The sequence below is a fragment of the Lepisosteus platostomus genome, chromosome 4 (assembly GCF_059453375.1).
Source record: "Lepisosteus platostomus isolate fLepPlt1 chromosome 4, fLepPlt1.hap1, whole genome shotgun sequence".
NCBI classification, from domain to species: domain Eukaryota; kingdom Metazoa; phylum Chordata; class Actinopteri; order Semionotiformes; family Lepisosteidae; genus Lepisosteus; species Lepisosteus platostomus.
In genome coordinates this window covers 20894733-20915580 of record NC_142614.1, presented here as the reverse complement: position 1 = coordinate 20915580, position 20848 = coordinate 20894733, and the positions used below count along the sequence as shown (strand labels likewise).

The 20848-nt window shown below is 37.4% G+C and overlaps 1 protein-coding gene across 3 annotated transcripts; it reads left to right on the top strand.

Annotated features, from left to right (window-relative positions):
- The first annotated feature begins 360 nt into the window (after window positions 1-360).
- secisbp2 (SECIS binding protein 2) lies at window positions 361-20371 on the top strand. Of its 3 annotated transcripts, none has more exons than XM_088628978.1 (18): window positions 361-655; window positions 1838-1980; window positions 2770-3046; window positions 3479-3575; window positions 4377-4513; window positions 4804-4894; window positions 7160-7299; window positions 8096-8245; window positions 12136-12249; window positions 13301-13423; window positions 14454-14586; window positions 15008-15174; window positions 15750-15903; window positions 16366-16528; window positions 17328-17548; window positions 18089-18243; window positions 19115-19307; window positions 19988-20371. In XM_088628978.1, the coding sequence occupies exons 1-18, from the start codon at window positions 626-628 to the stop codon at window positions 20113-20115; spliced, it is 2616 nt and encodes an 871-aa protein (XP_088485104.1). In that variant the 5' UTR covers window positions 361-625; the 3' UTR covers window positions 20116-20371. The 3 variants fall into 3 exon arrangements, with proteins under 3 accessions (XP_088485104.1, XP_088485105.1, XP_088485103.1); XM_088628979.1 differs by having other exon boundaries at window positions 362-655; window positions 1835-1980; window positions 2770-3007; XM_088628977.1 differs by having other exon boundaries at window positions 362-655; window positions 1835-1980.
- The last annotated feature ends 477 nt before the right edge of the window (window positions 20372-20848 follow it).

Sequence of the window (20848 nt, the reverse complement as noted above, 5' to 3'; positions counted from 1 at the left end):
TATAAGAACCAGTGCACCAGCAAGAGTTTTCTGTACCTTTGGGTCTCTTCACATCGTAGTAAAATCTAGAAGAAATCTTAATTCACTTGACCTACAATTTGGTCAAACTTTTGCACAGCTTTAATATATCACGCAATTTTATTACAGCTGCTTACAAACTTATGGGCATCACAATGAATAAAATCTGCTTAATTTAGGAAGTTAGATTGGGCAGCCTTCGAAATTTATTTGAAGTGAAAAATGTTACGTTTGCACAATTATTGCTGTCCTATGGCTCAAGTAGTTGTGCATGTCATAGGTGCGTCACTGAAAGGCGTGCTTTTTGTGTGATTTATCAATTTGACGTGATGAGGAGGAGCAAGTAAAGATTTATTCCATGCCGGAAAGAGAAAAACAACGTTTCGGTTGTCTAAATGTAATGAGGAATTCGACTCGATTCAAAGTGTGGGACGCCTCACGCACTTCCCCCTTCTTCAAAGTATTACGAGTCATAGCTCAGTTTGTCCCTGCTGCTCTGCCGTAGTAGCAAGCTGTAGAAAAGCAGGGATGATGGAATAAGGTTAAGGAAGTATCGTTTGTTAGTCAACAATGTGAAAATGGACCTCTGATTGCACCATTAGAAATCATGAAATCTGAAGCACACGCACAAAACAAGGTACCGTATAATATATGTACGTTTCTTCTTGTAACATCAAAATTCACGGCATTTTAAAGTTTTACAGTATTTTATTTACTATTGTGAAAACTTCAAATATTTTCAGAATGTATGTTGGATGCTGTTGTCACCTCGGTTTTAAAAAATACGCATGGTAAACTATCTTGCAGTAATTTACAGCCTTAGATGAGCTATGGACAGACTATCTGTAGAAAAGTAACGACGAGTTACATGTTACAACCAAATGATTCAGGTAGCTTTAAACATTTTGACGCATCGTTTTTATAGAATGTTTTTGCAATGAAAATGTGGTTCACATATGTTCTTTGAACGCAATGCTTTGGAAGGCATTTAGTAATGTTTCGCAAATAAATTAAAGTGGATCAACACAATAAAAGCCTGTAAGAATGATCCGCAGCACATGACTGAGCTACGGGTAACTGTGTGAGTCAGGAGTTTGCCTAGCTGGAACCTCTCAACAGGTTTTTGCAAAAGCCTAGGAAGTTGAGACGAAGCTATCGCGTTTTCCAGTTAAAATAATTATCACTGATTACATGCATATTTTAGCGACCTTCTCTCATTTTATTATTTTTTATTATTGACTGTAAAAGAGGAGAAAAACTTGTTTTTATGCCATTCGTAATGTTCAAAGTTGAACAGTGTTTTCGATAACTTTCTATGGATTGCAATGCTGGAATTTGTGACATACTTGTACACCATTTGTATCTTTTGTACTTGAGAGCAAGTGTCATGTTTATACCCGAGTACTTTAAAATATGTTACGTTTAAATATTGTCTACCTAGTAAAAAAAAAAAAGTGACGTTCTACGTATCTGAAGGAATGAAGAGTATCTGTAGTGTAGTTTTGAATAGAATAGAAATATGTAATTGATACCCGGGTGCATTTGAATAATATTTTCAAATGAAAGGCAACAGTACATTTCCGAGCCTGTGTTTACTTATGATATTAAACCTTTTGACTTCTTGTGTAACAAAGAAGAGAAAATGCCCTAGACCAAATCACTACCAATACGAATTTCTTAGCATTTTTAGTATGTTCTATTACACAACACTGAAAACCATATTAACATAATTAAAGTATAATGTTCTAAAGATATTTACATGTGTATTATTTATATTGTGAATATTTACAGTGCAGCTTTTTAAATAATATTTTAGCAGGGAAGCAAGCTGTCACCTGAAGTTGAAACATTTGTGTCCAAACGAATCCTGAAGGAACCTGGAGCTCAACCTCTCAAAGTCAGTGAGATTCCAGACTCTGTATCGTCAGCCCGTCTCTGTGTCCAAGAGCCTGGTGTGGGAAGGTGGGTATCCCTAATTTCATTTATTCTGTTTATTTGACATCTGTGAATTTGTTTCCACACAACAACATCTTGTTATTTCATAGATAAGTGGAATCCCAAGAGAAAGTGTCCTCAATGAGTAAAATGAAAATGGTTAAATAGATCTAGATCAGAATACAGTATGTTTGGAATTTATAATAGCCAGCTTTGAGTTTTAATAAGCATCATGCCATTCTGCTGATACCTAGCTGTCATTTATGTGGAATAAACTGCGAATTCTCCAGACACAGCAGATTAACAGCTCCAAAACAAGTTCATAATCTGTGAGGTAATGGGCATGCACTTACTTACTTTTGTGAATTCCCCCAAATTAATGCAATTTGGAAATATGTAGGGTCTGCATTAAGCTATACAGGTATATGTGTTACTCTTCTTCCCCAGTCCCCAGATGTTCTGAGATACTCTCTGATGTATCTCAGTTAACACTATCAGTGCTCCACAAACACGTTTTGTTAGCGGGAATGACTGCAGTTAAGGAGACTATTCTAAGGAGCTGGATTGGATATAACATATTTGACTTCCAGAAAGTCTATAAGTTCTCTATGTTGGTGCTTTAAGACACTTGTTGAAGCTCAGAGATAGCTCTGGTATTGTTTTTGTATATCCTCATTTACAAATTACAGATTTGGCCTGCATTAAATAAAGTACTATCAAGTCCCTGAAGGAGACATGGTGCACATTTTTCATTCTGTTACAAAAATGTCAGCAATTTAAGACATGGAAACCACTCATTGTCTTTTTTGTCTTTAGTGGACTTCACTCCTTTGAAAAAAATGGCAGGGAAAGGAAACCTCAGTGCCCATCGGGTCCGGACATAATGGGCCCATCGTCACCTACGGCCTCTTCTTCACTTCCTACTTGTCACCCCAGAGTTCAAAGTAAACACGTCCCCAATGAAGATGGCTCCCCCAAAAAATACAGCAGCACCCGTCGTGGCAAAAAAGCCACACAAGAACAAGAGACCCTGTCCGGCAAACAGTCCAGAAGGGTCAGTTCAGAGCAGCTGCAATCTTCCGAAGAGAAAAAGGTTGTGCGCTCCCTAGAATATGAGAGGCAGTTGGCTTTTCCAATGTCTAGAACATGCCGTTTTATAAATGTTACATAAAAGTGAATCATTTTTGCACAATATTAGCAGTCCAGTGTCGTAAAGTAGCCAATTTTGCAGTTTATCGGCTTTCTACTTAGTTTCCAAGCAGTACTTTTGTTTGCTGGTATTGAACAACATTGAATTGGCATTGAAGGCATTCCCTTTGGCAAAATCTTATATTTCCACTGATTAGGAGAGTATTTTTTTCAAAGTTGCTATGGCATCCAAATGCTTAAGGTGCTGAGAAGTAGGTGTACCTTAACGTTTTCTTCTGTTCAATTCTGTGCTTGGTGTTTCCCCCATATGATTCTGTCAGATTGCTGAAAGACTTTCCACAGCTCAGTTCCCTTAATACTTATTTCTTATTTGCAGGCACCATGGTCAAGTACTGAACCAGGTCCTGTGGGACATGGGGTGACGGGAAGACCGTCTGAAGGAATGACAGGGGAATGTAGCCCAAAGAAACTGGGTAAATGTTTTAGAAGACATTCTGACGGCATTGATTAGTATTCAGTTATTTACAGTCTTCTACACTGCAGAATTGCTGTTCTGTGAAAGGTGCAGTTAGTTTTTGTAGAAGTGGAAGCTTTATTTCACAGATTTGAAATAGTTTCACTTTCAAGAGGCTTAAAGGCCTTCTGTCTTTTGGTCATTGTTTTGGGAGTCTTCTATTTTCATGTGATCACAGGCCATATTGGTGATAATGACTTGTTTTTTATCATGAATAATATGTAGAGGAAACCCAACTTGTTCATGCTATACATTTGGTTTAATAGAATGATCTAGGCTTAAATTTCATGATCTAGTATGAATTAGAAAAAGATGGATCAATCTGTATATTTCTGTGAAACCCTAACATTTCTCTCACCTCCAGAGCTTTCCCAGAAATACTGGCCTCCAGTATAAAAGCTTTTGCAGAATTCGGAAACACTCTCCCACCCACACAAATCTATTAATGTGTTAATGTTAAGAATGAAACAGAAAGATTGTTTTTTTTTAAAGTGTAATTAATAATTGCATTTATATAGTCCTTACCAAAGAATCGCAGAGTGACTGCAATAGAGGAGGTGTCCTGATTCATCTTCCTGATTAGTGACACGCAACAATTATGTGCCCGCATCCCCACTACACAGCAGACATGGTGATAATCTACTTCACCAGCTGAATGAGGCCAGAAGGTGCAAGTCCAAAATGAAATTTAGCAAGGACACTGGGGCTGACTCCCTGTTTCTTACAAACAGCATATTCTCTCAACTCAACATTTTTTCAGGCAACAGAGGTCGAAAATCAGCGCCAAAGATAGTGGAGAGGTCCAGGCCGCAGCCAAGAGAAGCTGCTGCATTTGAAGTTAAGCTTTCAGATTTTCCGCAGCTGGAGTCTGCTGCTGTCAGTGTCCAGAGAGAGCAGGTGAGTCCACAAACATCTGACAGGCCAACAGACCTGGTCCAGAAAGAGTGTGCAGTGTTCCCTGTTCACAAGGTTGGCATATTAATCATTGCTTGAATTTTCAGTGAATTAACATTTTACCCCCTGTGTTTTTTTATTTCAGTATTCATTTTCCATATACTGTATATATATTCATTATTTGCCCGAAAGTGTTCATGATATTACTTATTCATGTCTTGAAATTGCCTATTGGAGAAAGTATGGTTTCTGTATTCCCTGGGAAATAATACTTTTCTGTTGTTTATCATTAGAAATATTGTGTGAGGAAAGAAGAAACTACTGACCCCCTTCAGTGCAGTTCTGCTGGTAATAGTGTGGACATGCCATTAGCATCTTCCCAAGGTAGTGATGTAAATGTGAATGGAGTGCTATGACAAAAAAAAACTGCTTTTTTTTTTAAGAACACCCATACTAAAGTACTACATAAAATTAAATAAAAATATTGAATATATAAATTCTGATATAAAAAGTAGTTGTAATCAAAGTAGTTTGCATTTTAATGTGGGAGGGACAGGGGGATGTGTTTATTTTTCTGTTTTGAATCAAATGCGTTATAAAATACTAGTATCTGGGTAATACATGTATTAAAATACCTTGCTCTTGACTTTAGTGTGAACCAGGTTCACAACATATGGATATGTATAGAAACCAGAAATGAACCATTCTTTATCAGTCATATCTGGCCAGCAGCCATATTACCCTGCAACTCACAACTGGCAACCCACTGAAGCTAAGCAGGTGTGAGCCTGGTCAGTACCTGGATGGGAGACCTCCTGGGAAAAACTAAGGTTGCTCCTGGAAGAGGTGTTAGTGGGGCCAGCAGGGGACGCTCACCCTACGGTCCATGTGACGGGGACACTATACTGTAAACAGGCCCCGTTCTTCGGATGAGACCTAAAACCGAGGTCCTGACTCTCTGTGGTCATTAAATATCCCAGGGCGTTTCTCAAAAAGAGTAGGGGTTTAACCCCAGCGTCCTGGCCAGATTTCCCATTAGCCCTTACCAATCATGGCCTCCTAATAATCCCCATCTATGAATTGGCTTCATTACTCTGCTCTCCTCCCCACTAATAGCTGATGTGTGGTGAGCGTTCTGGTGCATTATGGCTGCTGTCGCATCATCCAGGTGAATGCTGCACATTGGTGGTGGTGGGGGGGAGTCCCCATTACCTGTAAAGCGCTTTGAGTGGAGTGTCCAGAAAAGCGCTATATAATTGTAAGCAATTATTATTATTATATCTGTTTTCAGTTGAAGGGAAGCAAAGTTTGTATTTAACATTGATTATCTAAATAAAAATAAACCATATTTATATTTTTTTAAGGGTGACTGGATACATTGTAGATCATATGAAAAATCATCTCCATCCTTAATTTCCTATATGATCCTCACTTTACAATTGTATTGTGTTGTAATTCTCTCTTTTGCATGTCTTTTAACTTCTCATGCACATCAATGGCAGATGTATGTGATTAGCAATGTAATGTATTTTTCCTGTGCTGTTTTTTTATTAGAAGCAGAAAATGTTGTAACAGAGACCAATTCATCTAAAAATTACTTTGTTGCAAGAACTTTCTGGGTAGACTAAAAAATATATTGCAAGTAAAGTTAATCTAGGGAAAATTGAATAATGCGTGGTGCAAAATTACTACTAAAAGTACTATAAGTACTAAATTCAAATACAGTGTAACTTCAGTACCACATGTTGCAGGATTTATATTAGCGCAGCTGTATTTCCATTTGGTCATAACCTCCCTAACACAGTACATGTTAACACATTTCATCTCATCACCCCTATGTGAATTAAAAAAAAGAGACTGATAAATGGAAATTAAAAACCAATTAGCACAAAATCATTAAAGAAAAAGCTATAGAGGTCAGCCAACTCTGCAAATGGCTCTTGGAAGTGCCACTTAAATTAGTTGTAAAATTTCTGTTATTGAAACTACTGTATTTTGAAGAAAATGTTTGTGTCTATATCTCTCTTTTCTGTCAGATAGGCTTCTACTATATGTAAACCCCTCTTTGGTTTTGTAAAGAGGTCAGGGTATCTCCACACACCATTTTGGTGCTGTCCAAAACTGAAGGTTTGTGCACTCTACATGCATGTGGCTCTCCATGAAGAGCATGAAGACTTCCTAACCACTAGGATGCGCAGCTCTCCAACCGTTTCCCATCGTCTTTGTGTATTTGGAATTAATTGCAATAGGATCTTGTTTGACACAGTTTTGTGAAAGCCTAATTTGTGATGCAAACACAGGTTTGACCTTCCCATAAACAACTGGAAAATACCAGAATGAGGGAAATGTACAATGTATTGATGAGCCAGTTTTGCTGCTCTGTATTAATGCTCTTAGCAATGCCGCAGAATGGAAAAATAGTGGAGGATTGCCAAAGAGAAAACTACAGAAGAAGCTGTGTGTACACAATGAACTGTAATAAGAACAGTAACGAAATGCTTAGTATTATCCAGAAATCAAAGGAGGATGATTGCCTATTACTGTGGGAAAAAAAATAGTAGAACATCTTTGCTTTGTTGCTGCATGGTCATTTTGATGACAATATTGAGTCTTATCCGCATTTTTAACAAATTGCCTTGATTGTATTAGCTCAGTTTCCAGAGCCAAACTTGTGCATCTCAGCAAATTCTCTATCATCCTGGGCCACCATTGCTTCTCAGCCACCACAGAGGGACATCCCCAAAAAACCTGCCAGTCAGCCTCTACAACAGAACTCTGCCACTTCACAGGTACAATACAGTGTGTGGTGTAGGGATACTGTATCAGTGGCTGGTTTGCTATCATTGGACAGTCGGCTTCTGATACAGATAAAAACGTCACAAAACCACACTTCCACGTCTTTGTGAAGTTTCATTTTTGTTCCTTCAAGCATTTTCTCCTTGCTTTTATGAGAAGACACAACTCTTACGACAAGTAACTTCTAACTTATGTTACAGTGTTCATTTAAAAAAAGAAAACCACAGATTTGATGTCATGTACCCTGCTGCCATATAGGGAATGCATTCTTCTTTTAACTTTCTGAGGAGAAAACACATTAATTGTGTCTACTGTAAAATATATTTCTGTCTGCAAACACAGTTAATCATATTATTATTATTATTATTATTATTATGACATTATTAATCCCACTGTAAAGTTCTCCTCATTGAGTTAGTGGCCTGTGAATCAGTAACTCACCACAGTGACCAGATAGGACCCTCACCCATCCAGCCTCTTATCCTGAGCAGTGCACAGTTGCTCTATCACTTGACCGAAACACTTTCTGTAAGGTCCAGCACCTAATCAAACCTGAAAGGTCTGAAGCTGATGTGCAGTGGAAGTTGTATAGCCATCTGTGCTTGCTATCTGCAGCCTCTGTGTCTGATTGACCCAGTTCAATTGTCTCTTACTTTTCCAGAGCAAAGAACTCAATTCTCATTCTAATTGAGACGCCCATTTCTTTCTTTACACTTGCAAAACATTTTTATGCGCATTTCTGTTTATGTATGTTTTGCAAATGACGAATTTGTTTTTCTTATCCCACAGAATCGGAGCAAATCATCTGAAGGTGAACTGCAGCAAGTCTCTGAGAAGAAAAAGAAAAGAAAGAAAAAGGCCAAAAAAAAGCCTTGTGATGCAGCAGAAAGCGATCAGCCTGAGTCCCCTGTTGTTGTTCAGGAGCCCCCAAAGTTTGAGGTACGAGTAGAAAAGCTGCTTATATCCCGCATGTGTTTTTTTTGTTTAACAATACACCCTTTGTTTTAGGTGAGCACAGGTGAATAAGATTGCGAAAACAGCACGAAGTTCAGAAGTGCGTGCATGTCAACTGGGAACGTTATTATAGAATACTGTACATAAGAGTTACAGGAATAGCCAAAACTGGAATGAGGAAGATAACTCAAGAAACTTGGAATACGAAAACTCCTCAGCCTTATTTACTGCAGCTGTTGCAGAGACAGCCTAACTGGCTTTACATTTTGAAAATATTACAACAGCAGAGCTGCCCGGAAACCTGTTTTGAGATGCATTGGTGCTAAGAGTTAGAGAACACAAGTTTTCTGTAGCTTATATGCCATTACCAGTTTACCTCAATTTTGTCCCCAAAACTACATATTTGCAGTTAGGAATGGGAAAGAGGCTCTTTGTTTTATCTTACCAGCTTCTCTCACCTGACCCTTGACCTTCTCCACACAAAAGGTTTGACACCCAGGCTACTTATCACTCCTTCACTTGTTTTTTTTTTGGCAAGTGGCAAATTTGTATTGCTTAGTTCAGTTTAACTCTCTTAACTATACTACCACCTTATAACTTAAATTGCTTAAGTTGCCAACCTGGTGACAAATACATTATTTTGAATTGAATAACAGAAGCCTTTATCTTATTCTATTAATCTGTGTTTGTTTATGTGACATTAATTTCATGCCACTATAAGTTAAATTCTTAAGTTCATAAAATAGTTCATTTCAACCTTGGAATGGTTTGAAACTTTCAGTTGATTCCTCTACTGTCGTTGACATTCTTTTTATGCACATTTCCAGCTAAATAGCATAATTTGTAAACAAAGTGAAAATGATATGACATTGTAAAAGTCTCTTTGTTGATTAAAACTTCAGATTAAAAAAATAACTTTGAAAAAGTTAAAATTAAACAGGTTTCAGGATGTGGAAAATATTAAAGTTTTGGGCGCAAGACTATGGTTTAGCAATAAACCTTGAAATGCTTTTGAACCAGGGCAGTAAACAACAGCTGAGTAATAAGTAAACCTGGTATTTTTCTCCTGTAGGATTATTTGCTCTTCTAACGGACAGTTAATTATTTACTGTCTCTTAGTTAACAGACTCCACAGAGCAGTGACTGCCAACTGAGTTTCTTGTACAATATTTAGCTCCTTTCATTTAATGAAGGAAAACTATACATTTAGCATCTTTTTTAAGCCACAAGAAAATGAAAATCACATGTTAACATCAAAGCATATAGGTTTATATATATGTGACTTGTGTCATAGTATTTAATTAGGTGATTGTTAGAACATGGCCACGGATTAGCTGAAATCTTGATTTTATGTTTGCATTAGGTAATTTGGAGGTAGCTAGAGCCTTTGGCATATTGGGTTGAAATTTGTGTAACAAGAATACAAGGGGATAATTATCTTCTTTTGATAGGCAATGGAAACCATTTCCTTTACATCACCTCTCTTTTCAGGTGAGCTTTTAAAAAAAAGGATATAAACTATTATACATTAATATTTACGATTGACTGAGGTTGACTAGTAATGAGGCCTGAGACCCATTGATGGTGCATGACACAGTCTTAATGCTTTTGTACACTTTGTGCACTGTAACATCCTCTATTTCAAAAGTGGTCACTTTAAAAGATATGTACAACTCAGATATCTTAGAAAGTAGAGATCTATGAACTAGACTACACCAGTTTAAACTTTTTATTACTTTTGAAGAGCTCACAGCTGTAGTTCTGAGTATAGTGACAAACAGCAACTGAAACTACTGTAACTGCACATACAGTAGTTTTAATAAGGTTACTTATGGTTTATATAGTATTTGATTTGAATGTTTCCTAATTATTTTCGGAGAGTATGTAAAACATGTAAAATATTGTAGCCACCATAAAAAGAAAAAGGACTTGAACATTTTTGTTTTACTGCTCAATCCATATTTGAAAGTCATTTGCCGTCACTAGAGGGGGGTGTTTCATGTTTTTGAGAACAGCATTATGATCATAATGTAGATGTTTTCCCTTAAATATTTAATTTCCTCAATGTTATGGGTTAAAAGTTACATGCACATAAAATACTCAACAAAAATGGTTTATGAGGACCAAGAGTCAAGGCTCAAGCAAATACAAAAAAGGGTGTCTGCTGGAGTCGAGGTGAAAAGTTGCAAAGGTGTTTCACAAGTTATGAAACAACATGAAGTACTGCAGTGTTGCTAATTGGATAATAAAGCTAAGTAGTTGTTTTTTTTTACATTTAGAACTCTCCGTGAATAGAATTCTTAAATTATTTAACCAAAGTATGAAAATGTCATTTTTTGCATTTCTGTCTAGTGGAGTTGTATTTGTCGACAGCATTTAACCTTTGAGTATGTCAGTGACATAACCCTTTAGTCACAGGAGATTGTCCAATTGAAGCATGAATACTTATATAGAAAGACTAAGAATATCAGCTTCCTCTTGTTTGGTATAATAAGTTAATATGAGTATCTTAAGATACTGCTCAATTGGTAAGCATAAACCTTTAGAAGTCTATTAGCCACCCCTCACAGTTGGAGGTGGTCTTTCATAAACCCAGAGATGACAGATAAGGCCAATATAGGATTCACACATTTTCTGGCAGCTTGATGAGGTGTTGGCAGTGGAAATACCTAATTGTATAAAGTTCACCTGTATTTATACTAAGCTAATCTTTTTTTTTGAGGAACAAATTAACTACCAGTCAGTGTTTTGTGGGAATGATGATCATTGTTGTCGACAACAGTGATACCACCATGTTGCTTGATCTTATGAGATCTTGTTAGCTAAGCACAGTTGGGCATGGTCAGTACTGGGATGGGAGACCTTCCATTTAAAACCCAGATTACTGCTGCAAGTGGTGCAGGTAGACCAGTAGGTGACATCAAGGTTCTGTTTATCCGGCATAACCAATGCCATGGCACTGTCTTTAAGGGTAGGGGTGTTCTCTGGTGTCCTCCCTAGATTCCACTCTGGGCTTGTGTAGTCTGGCCTGCCTAAATGTATTCTTTATTCAGCTGCTGAAGTAATTTCATGCTGTGTATTGGGGCTGTTGGCATAGGATAGCTGTTGTGCATCACCCAGGTGGAAAAACAAAACTTCTGTTTTGTTTTTCCAGAATATTTCTATTATAATAATAATAATAATAATAATAATAATAATAATAATTGCTTACACTTATATAGCGCTTTTCTGGACACTCCACTCAAAGCGCTTTACAGGTAATGGGGACTCCCCTCCACCACCACCAATGTGCAGCATCCACCTGGATGATGCGACGGCAGCCATAGTGCGCCAGAACGCTCACCACACATCAGCTATCAGTGGGGAGGAGAGCAGAGTAATGTAGCCAATTCATAGAGGGGGATTATTAGGAGGCCATGATTAGTAAGGGCCAATTGGAAATTTGGCCAGGACACCGGGGTTACATCCCTACTCTTTTCGAGAAGCGCCCTGGGATTTTTAATGACCACAGAGAGTCAGGACCTCGGTTTTACGTCTCATCCGAAGGACGGCGCCTGTTTACAGTATAGTGTCCCCGTCACTATACTGGGGCATTAGGACCCACATGGACCGCAGGGTGAGCGCCCCCCGCTGGCCCCACTAACACCTCTTCCAGCAGCAACCTTAGTTTTTCCCAGGAGGTCTCCCATCCAGGTACTGACCAGGCTCACACCTGCTGAGCTTCAGTGGGCTGCCAGTTGTGAGTTGCAGGGTGATATGGCTGCTATTGAATCGTGTACAGTGACAAGTGGAGAAGCAGACCTAGATGATGGCAGAATCTGCAGTTTTGTAATGGTATTTTGCACTGTACTCCCTAAAACACGTCTTTCTCACAGGATGAAGAAGAGTTTCCAAATTTGGGTGTTGCCTTTGTCAGTTCTACCAAAGCACACAGCACTGCAACTTACCCACTCTTCTCCTTCAGCAACATAACGAAGAGGAGTAAAGAGGTAAAGAACTTTCTGAAGTGCGGAAGGACTCATCTTATAATGTATTTTCCTGCTGAATACATTTTTCTGCTTTTATGGTGCATGCTGTTAGGAGCCTTAATGACTAATTAACATTACCTTTCTGAAAAAAAAAACATTTCAAAATGCATCATTGGTGTAATTTCAGTAATGTACAACTTTACATGGAACAAGTTTACCTTCATCAACTTCTACCTTGATCATCAAAGGAACTGGTTTAAAATAGCTGATTGGAGTCATTTATTCCTAACATCTTTGGAAATGAATCTGTGAAATCAATCAGAAAAGCAGCAAACACCACACTACTATTCATGCATTTAATTTCAAGTTTGTTTCTATATCAATTTCAAATTTTTAAAAGAAGAAATGTTATGCCATTTTATTTAAAACAAAGTAGCATAGCACTGCAAGAATTAAACACCTAGGTAGAAAAAGTGCCTTTTTTACACTCCTTAAGAACTGCATAGTGACTTTTTTCAGTCTACTTCAAATCAAATAAGAGCATAACGTGTATGCTGTTACTTTTAACTTTACTGTTAATTTTGGGAAATATCTGTGCAATGTTTCATTGGAATCCAAAAAGTGTTTTAATGTATTAATTCTAAGGCACAAAGTTTTAGATATACAGGGTTAGTCAAAATGCTGTCGACACCTTTTGACAGTTTATTATTACAAATTAACTGCATGGGTTACTGTAACAAAAAAAAGGTTTCAAACGAAAGCATAAATATCAAAGTTTCAAACAGTTACCTTACAATCCTTTACCATCTGCGGAGGAGAAAACAAAACTTGAGTAAAATAATTGGCAGTTATACTCGTCAACAACATTTTGACTAACCGTGTACTTTCTTTGTTCAAATTTACCTTGAGACAATTTGCCAGCCCCTTTATTGGCCACCAATGTTGGAAGACTGAAAGGTGTCAACGTTCGTCATTTTCATTGTTACTTGCTATGTTCCAGGTTTTTCTCACTCCCCCTTTCTCTGGCCCAATCAAATATGATTTTAATGTTTTCATTTAATTTTGTGAGCAGGTTGCTGAGAGCAAAGGCACCTCTCCTCTTAGTTCTGCAACTCCTGCTGGTGAGCCATCAGTGAGCACGAGGAAAGACAAGACTCCGGCACATCAGCCTCAATGCACAGAGGCAAAGGGACAGGTAGTCACTGGAGAAGAACCTGCCTATACTATTATTACTTATTGGGATCTGATAAACTCTCAGCAACCAGACAGGAAGTAATACCGTTTATACAATATGATATGATGCACTACGCTTGTTTCTAACTACACCGGTAACTTTACAACATTAATGTTAACTCATTAGAATTGTCAATAACGAATAAACACCATATTAATAAATGTCATAAATTAGAGTAAATTCCCTTAAGGTTTTGAAATTTGTGTACACATCAAAATAGTTGAAATATTATTTTCTTACATTTGTTTAAAGAAGAGAACAGGCAACTAACAACATAATTGACATTTCCTGTAGTTGTGTTAAAATTAAGCACAGTTTTGTTGAAAGGTTTAATGACATTCAGGTATGCAGAAATTTTCTGTCCTTTTGAGTTGTTACTTATTTTATCTCATTATAAATGTTATTAAGTTAATTGAAATAATTTGCTCAGTCATCTCTTTCGGATCTCAGATTGAAGCCCAGAACCCCTGCGTTTCTGAGGCCTAAAGGCCAGGACCAACAATACTCTAACTTTCTACCAGCAGGTGGCAGTAGCTGGTCCAGTTTCTGAACTGTTCAATGAGTTGTAGCCGTGAATATTGAAATTGAAATATACATTGAAGTAGGAAGTGATGAATATTCAGGAAAGACTGAAAAGCAATCGGTAAACTTTTTCCAACTCCATATAAAATCATATTTAATTTTACTCAAATGTATTGGTAGACAAATTAACAGTAAGAAATTATTCACATTTGGTAGCAGGATCGCTTTTGGTATACTGTCCCCATCAGACTTATACATTTATTTTCAAACTATGAAAAGTAGATTTTCTCATGGAGGAAAATGCTTTTAAGTACAGAATACATTGTGCATGTGAGTTTAAATGTAAACCATCTCTTCAAATATTTCTAATGAATTCTGTCATGATGAATGTTACTGTGTTTTCATTTGTAAAAGTTTATTTACATATCATAACTTCATTAATAAGATTTTTTAATTCTTTTTTTTAAAGAAAGCTGAGAAGACAAGTGGAAAAAAGAGTAAGATCCCTGTGCAGTTGGACCTAGGAAATATGCTGGCAGAGCTTGAAAAGAAGCAGCTATCCCAGAAATCCAAGCAAGATCACAAACCAGTTATATTGTCAGGTAGGCCACAACCTGCATTTCTGACATGTTGTTTCTTGTACATCCTTGCCATCACTTCATTAAGCACATTAAAAAAAACAGAAACTTCTTAATCATGTGAGCAAAAATAGTGATAGGGAGGGCAAACCTATTTCACTTTAAATGATAAAATGTAGTGCATGAGGCACATGATGTGTAAGCCCCCTCTGTATTTTTATCTTTCAATTTGGATACATTTAATTCATGTCCAATGTATTGTGGGTATGGGTATTTACTCAATGTTAACATTGACTTTATACTCTTTGTGCAAAGAAGCAGAATGAGAAGTTTTGATAGCTGTCTCACACAGAGTTTTTTTGATTTGGTAAAAAACTTGAATATCCATACCATAATTCATTGTGACCAAAAACCCTCATTCCTGTGAATAACCATGTACCTGCAGTTGGAGGATCACTTCCTGTTGTTCACAAGGATCCTTCCACACAGAAGAAGCACCCCAGACAGCTTGAGAAAGTGGCTCACAATCCCCTGGACTCAACAAGCCCTCTGGTAAAAAAAGGCAAACAGCGAGAGGTTCCAAAACCCAAGAAGCCAACTCCTCTCAAAAAGGTGAGTTTCGGCATTCAGTTGTCTGTTTAAGGTAACCTTCACGCCTGCATAGCTGTGGGGCAATTTTTCAAGTGCTTTCCAAGACCAGTTCTATTGCAGTCTCCTTCAACAACATTCTGCTGCCTCGAAACAGCCTGGCACTTTCAAATAAGTATCTTAGCTCATTTGGACAAGAGAGGACTCGGGTAGAAACATATCTTCCAGATTGTGGATAATCAAAATGAAATAGTTCAGGTGGGTAGCTGTGTCAGCATGTGTAGGCTGCAAAGGAACAAGTAATAGGTTCATTCCATGCTGAAAAAAAGAAGAGATAAAACGCAACGTTTCGGCTGTGGAGCCTTCTTCAGCTGTGAGGGTGTGCTCACACCTGAAGAAGGCTCCGCAGCCGAAACGTTGTGTTTTCTTTCTTCTTTTTTTCAGCATGGAATAAACCTATTACTTGTTCTTATGAAAATGAAATGATTGCTATGAATTTTTTTATAAGGATCATTTAGCTGTGGATATTCACTATTACCTCTGCTTTGAAGAGGGCTGGACCTTAAAGTTTTAATAGTATGCACTACTTATTTTTCCAGATTATTCTGAAGGAAAGGGAGGAACGAAAACAGCGCCGTCTGTTGGAAGAACGTGGATTGATCCCCTCTCCCTCAGACTTGCTGCCGTCTGCAGATCAGCACGAGGGTCCATGTGAGAAACCAGGCACCGAGCAAGACCATCACAGTTCTGCAGGTGTGACGATGGACAGAAACGAGTGATGATCATGTGATCAGGCACAAGATATGTGCAATAGGAAATAGCTCATATTGTCCTCCCTCTATTGGATAAAGCAGTCAGCAAATGGATGGGTGATATCTCCCTTTTAGAAAATATACTAAGGAATGTAAGATCATTGCCAACAAGTGGAAGTGTTTCGGCTTGTATGTGCAATAGCTTGTTTGGTCGATAATACTTGTAGCATGAGCCAATTTTGTTGTTAAGGTTTAGCTGTTCAGCTGAAAACAAGATTGTAAGTACACTGTGGATTTAGTTGTTGATAAAAACATCTTAGTGAAACAAGTACTTTATATATTCTATCATATAATTAAATGTACTGGTTATTTGATGAACTACTGTTTGGTTGGTAAAGAATGAACATGTATGATAGGGATCTTGAATTCTAGATGTTTTATATGACACCACGTCTTCTTACAGATACTGTAGAGGAAACTAGCACTGCTCTCTTCGAGCAGCTTGAAGAACAAGGGCAGGAGGAACAAGAGCCCAGTTCTTTTGAAAAGGACACGGAGGAGGCCGTTCTATTGGGATCCCAGCTAGTTTCTAATCGTCCCAAAATACACAGCAGGCGGTTCAGAGAGTAAGTGATGTAAATCTATTTCTTATAGCAGATAACAAGCAGGCATGCATAAGAAAATGACGTGATAACAAAATGTTCTCTGTAAACATCCCTTTTCCACACTCCAGAGAAAATGGTTACAAAATCAGAAGCAAGCCATTTACAGTGTGAAAGTTTAACAATAAAGCAAAATGACCTCCTGTTTTTTCCAAGAGTTATTGAATGTGGCAGATCTTGGTTAATTATAGCTTCTTTTGTCACATTCTAATTTATTAGTCATCTTACTTTTAAGTAACAATATAGGTTTATTCCATGCTGATAAGAGAAGAAAGAAAACACAACATTTCGGCGGTGGACACCTGAAGAAGGCTCCACGGCCGAAACATGTTTCCTTTTTTCTCTTTTCAGCATGGAATAAACCTATTAATAGTTCCTTTGCAGCCTACGCATGCTGACGCAGCTACCCACCTGAATTACTTTTCAAGTATTTTTATCTCATTAGAAGAGATACAGATATTGAATAGCCATAGGTAAATGATCCCTGTTAAAACATTTTTCATAGCAATCATTTAATATTTTTTCATTCTTAGGTGCTTATCTTTTTAATTTTGGGAAACACTGTGGTCTTGCAGTGCACGTTTAGAGCAGGATCACGCTCAGCTGCCCTCATGTAATTGAAGTACATAGCAAAACTGGATCAGTAAGCTACCGTCAACCAAATAAGAAACATGGGCATACATGTATGGATTGTATGTTCTTTAAATTTTGAAATGATAACGGTGCTATGTTTTGTTTCTTCGTACCCCTTTGAATGGTGAAGGTACTGCAATCAGGTGCTCAGTAAGGACGTGGATAACTGCGTGATCAGCCTTCTGAAGGAGCTGGTGCGGTTTCAAGACCGCCTCTACCAGAAGGATCCCATGAAAGCCAGAATGAAGAGGAGGCTTGTCATGGGACTCAGGGAGGTCCTTAAACACCTGAAGCTTCGAAAAGTGAAGTGTGTCATCATCTCTCCCAACTGTGAAAGAATAGAGTCCAAAGGTAACTTTTTGATTTCTTAATTGTACGCTTAAACCGCTGCATCTTGTAGCATTGTCAGTTTTATGCCTCCCCATAATTGTCTTTTTTCCACTTTTTGGGGCATACATATGCAGTAAAGATGAGTCTGATGTTCAGGTGTTAAGTTAACCTTCAGGCGTTTAACACAATTTTTGGTAGTTGTCCTGCGTACGCATTTATGAAAGATGTTTTTGTGAAGTGACTAGAAATTAAGAGTCAACTAATCGATCATTAGAAAATACTATTTAGTAATGCTGGTCATTAGTCCTTAATTCATACTTTGGTAGTGTTTTGTTTATCCTTATTACATTGCTACACAGGAAGTATTGGGTTTAGTAAGTTCTACTGTTACACTGGTGATCTTTGTCTTACTTAAGAGATACAGTAAGTAGAAATTAAATATTTACCGTTGGTATGTGCAAGTACATTAAACAGTGGATAACAATGTTTCTTTTTCTTTTTTTTCCCCACTGCTGTGTGTTTTGTAATGGCGTGCCTTAGCCTGTTTTTGTTTTTTGGCAGGGGGTTTGGATGAGGCCCTGCACAATATTATTGACACATGTCGAGAACAGAATGTTCCTTTTGTGTTTGCGCTCTCTCGCAAAGCGCTGGGTAGAAGCGTCAATAAGGCAGTTCCTGTCAGCCTGGTGGGGATTTTCAATTACGATGGTGCGCAGGTGGGTTCACTGAAAGTTTATTTAATCATTTGAACGGAAGTAAAATCCTGCTGCTTGGAGGTAGTGGAAGAACATTCACAATTTGCAAATAATTGGTGACCATGGGAGCACCTTGTTAATACTTGAAACGGTCCTTTATGAATTTGCCATCGGAAGAAAGTGTGTAACTTTTCAATTGTGTGTGCTTGATAAGAAATCACAGTCATACTGTGCATTTGATGAAGAAAAATACAGTTATCAAGTTGCTTGGACTTCACAAGGCTTTCACTGAGTAAAAGACACATCCGCTGTGCTTTTAAATAAAATTTGCAATGTGGACCTAAAGTGGTAGAATTCATTGAAGAAACCGGTTTCTTTCAGCAGGTGAAATTTTGATTTTTGTTCTATATTTAAATTCAACATAGAGAATATTTTACATTAATGTAATGTACTGTATATATTGTAATTGTATTTTATTGTGGAGAAGTCTCCTGAGCAGTAATTGGCTGGGACAGCTTTAAGAATGATTGCAGGAGGACAATACTATTGTTAGTTCTTTTAATTTTGTGAAATTTTTAAAGATGGAAATGAAATGGAAGACTTGACCTTCTTTTATTTTGCTGCTTCAGATAAATGTAAATCACTATGTTATTACACAGTAAAAAGTCTTATGCAGGCACCTTGTAAATGCTGGTGGAATAAGTACATGGTTATGTGGAAACCATGGTTTTATTGCAAATTATAGTAAATAACATACAAGGTACATCATTTTCATTGATGTACTGTAGCCCCTGCCATATAAAGCTGATGGTTAATTTGCCTGTAACAGTCATCTGTGTAAATTCCTTTTCACACCCTCTTAAATCTAAAGAGAATGATACTTTTTACACAGGATTATTACCATAAAATGATTGAACTGTCCTCTGAAGCCAGAAAAGCCTATGAGGAGATGATTGCAAATTTAGAAAATTCTGATGGATCTGACGAACAGAGAGATTATCCTGCAAATCATTTGCCAGTGGCAGTGCAGAGTAATGGCTCAGCTCCCAACCCATCTCCATCTCAAATGGAGGAACCAGAGTACAGTAAGTAACAAGTACTAGTCTCCCATAGCACCTGCTAAACGTAAAGATCTTCTTTAGAAGTCATAGTTGACATCTGTAAGAGAACCCTTCCTTGATGTTACATCTTCTAGGCATTTAGATTTATTTATTTTTAATTAGGTTTTCAAGCATTGTGGAGCTCAGCCTGCTCCTGGGTAAGATTCTTGATGGATTGAAGAGTGCAAGAAATCTCAAGACACTTTTAACCAGTTTCTCCTGTTTTACTGATCTTCCTTTCAGGGGAAGCTAGGGCCATACATACCTGCGGTAAAGAGTGGTTATTTTGTATTAGAATGTTATATCACTTTTTTGTTTTGTTTTAACATTTTGCTGAATACAATATACATCAGAAGGCATAACAAATCTTTATATAACTGAATGCAGCATATGTTTGATGAACCTATTCTCCAAGAATTGGTATAATACATCCAGAAAAACAAGCAGTCTGTTCCATGAGTCCTCAAACCTGCTTCACACTCTGAAAAAGAATTGGGAGCTAAATTGATTGTTTTCCTGGTTTTTGACTGTGCCTTTTATAAAGCATGTGTTTTCTAGTATTGTTTTGTATATTAAGCACTATGTACTTATAAAATGTCTTTGTACAGAAAACACTTCAGACATTTGAATTATGTAAAACCTGAAAGTTTCTTTTCCCTTTTTAGTAAAAATATGGAAGAAAATGCTTGAAAAGAACTACAATCATCCATTTTTAAACTTTGAAGAGTACATGGGCACAGGGAAAATGGACAGTAAATCAACACTGAAGGCTGATGACGACTTGAGCAGTTGATGAAAGTATATGAATATTGAACAATATGAATCTTGATAAATGTCGATTTTTGTTTCTTATTAGTTTGTAATGCTTGAGTAGGTCACCACAGGGATTTTACTGGGATCAGCAGCTAACTAAAGATATTTTTTTTGGTTTGAATTAACAATATGAAGTGATTTTGAAGTAAACGCTGACAAAGAAATGGTGGTGTTTAGACGTTGGCTGGAATATAGGGCTTTGAATATGTAGAATAAAAATACAATGGAAATTAAAATGTGAATCATTCACTTTCTGGAAAAAATATTAGGTGGAGAGAAGTGCTGGATTTATTTTTAAATTATGTAAAACGATGTTATTACATAAGAAATGCCCATTTTTTTATCTAGATTCTTGTTAAAAATTAATCACACTAGATTTAATTGTGGATTGTTTTAAGACTTGGGTCTCTGGTAAAAACATCTAGATCATATTGGAAAGAGTGCTGGTCCAGTGCATCATATGTCATGTTGCAGGCTCCACAGTGCCTGACTGGAGAGTTAGCACTGATGGAAGAGCAGCGCATCTTGTATAAGCATCACTGATAGCATCTGATATCCATCTCAATAGCTAATAGCTGAGCAGACTTTGTCTGACAAACTTAATTCCTTTGTCTTTCTACCAGTTATGCATCAACACTTGATATGTATAATGCATGTGAATGTGAGTTTTGGTCACATATGCCTAGTGATGTGACCTAGGCTTAAACAAGGGA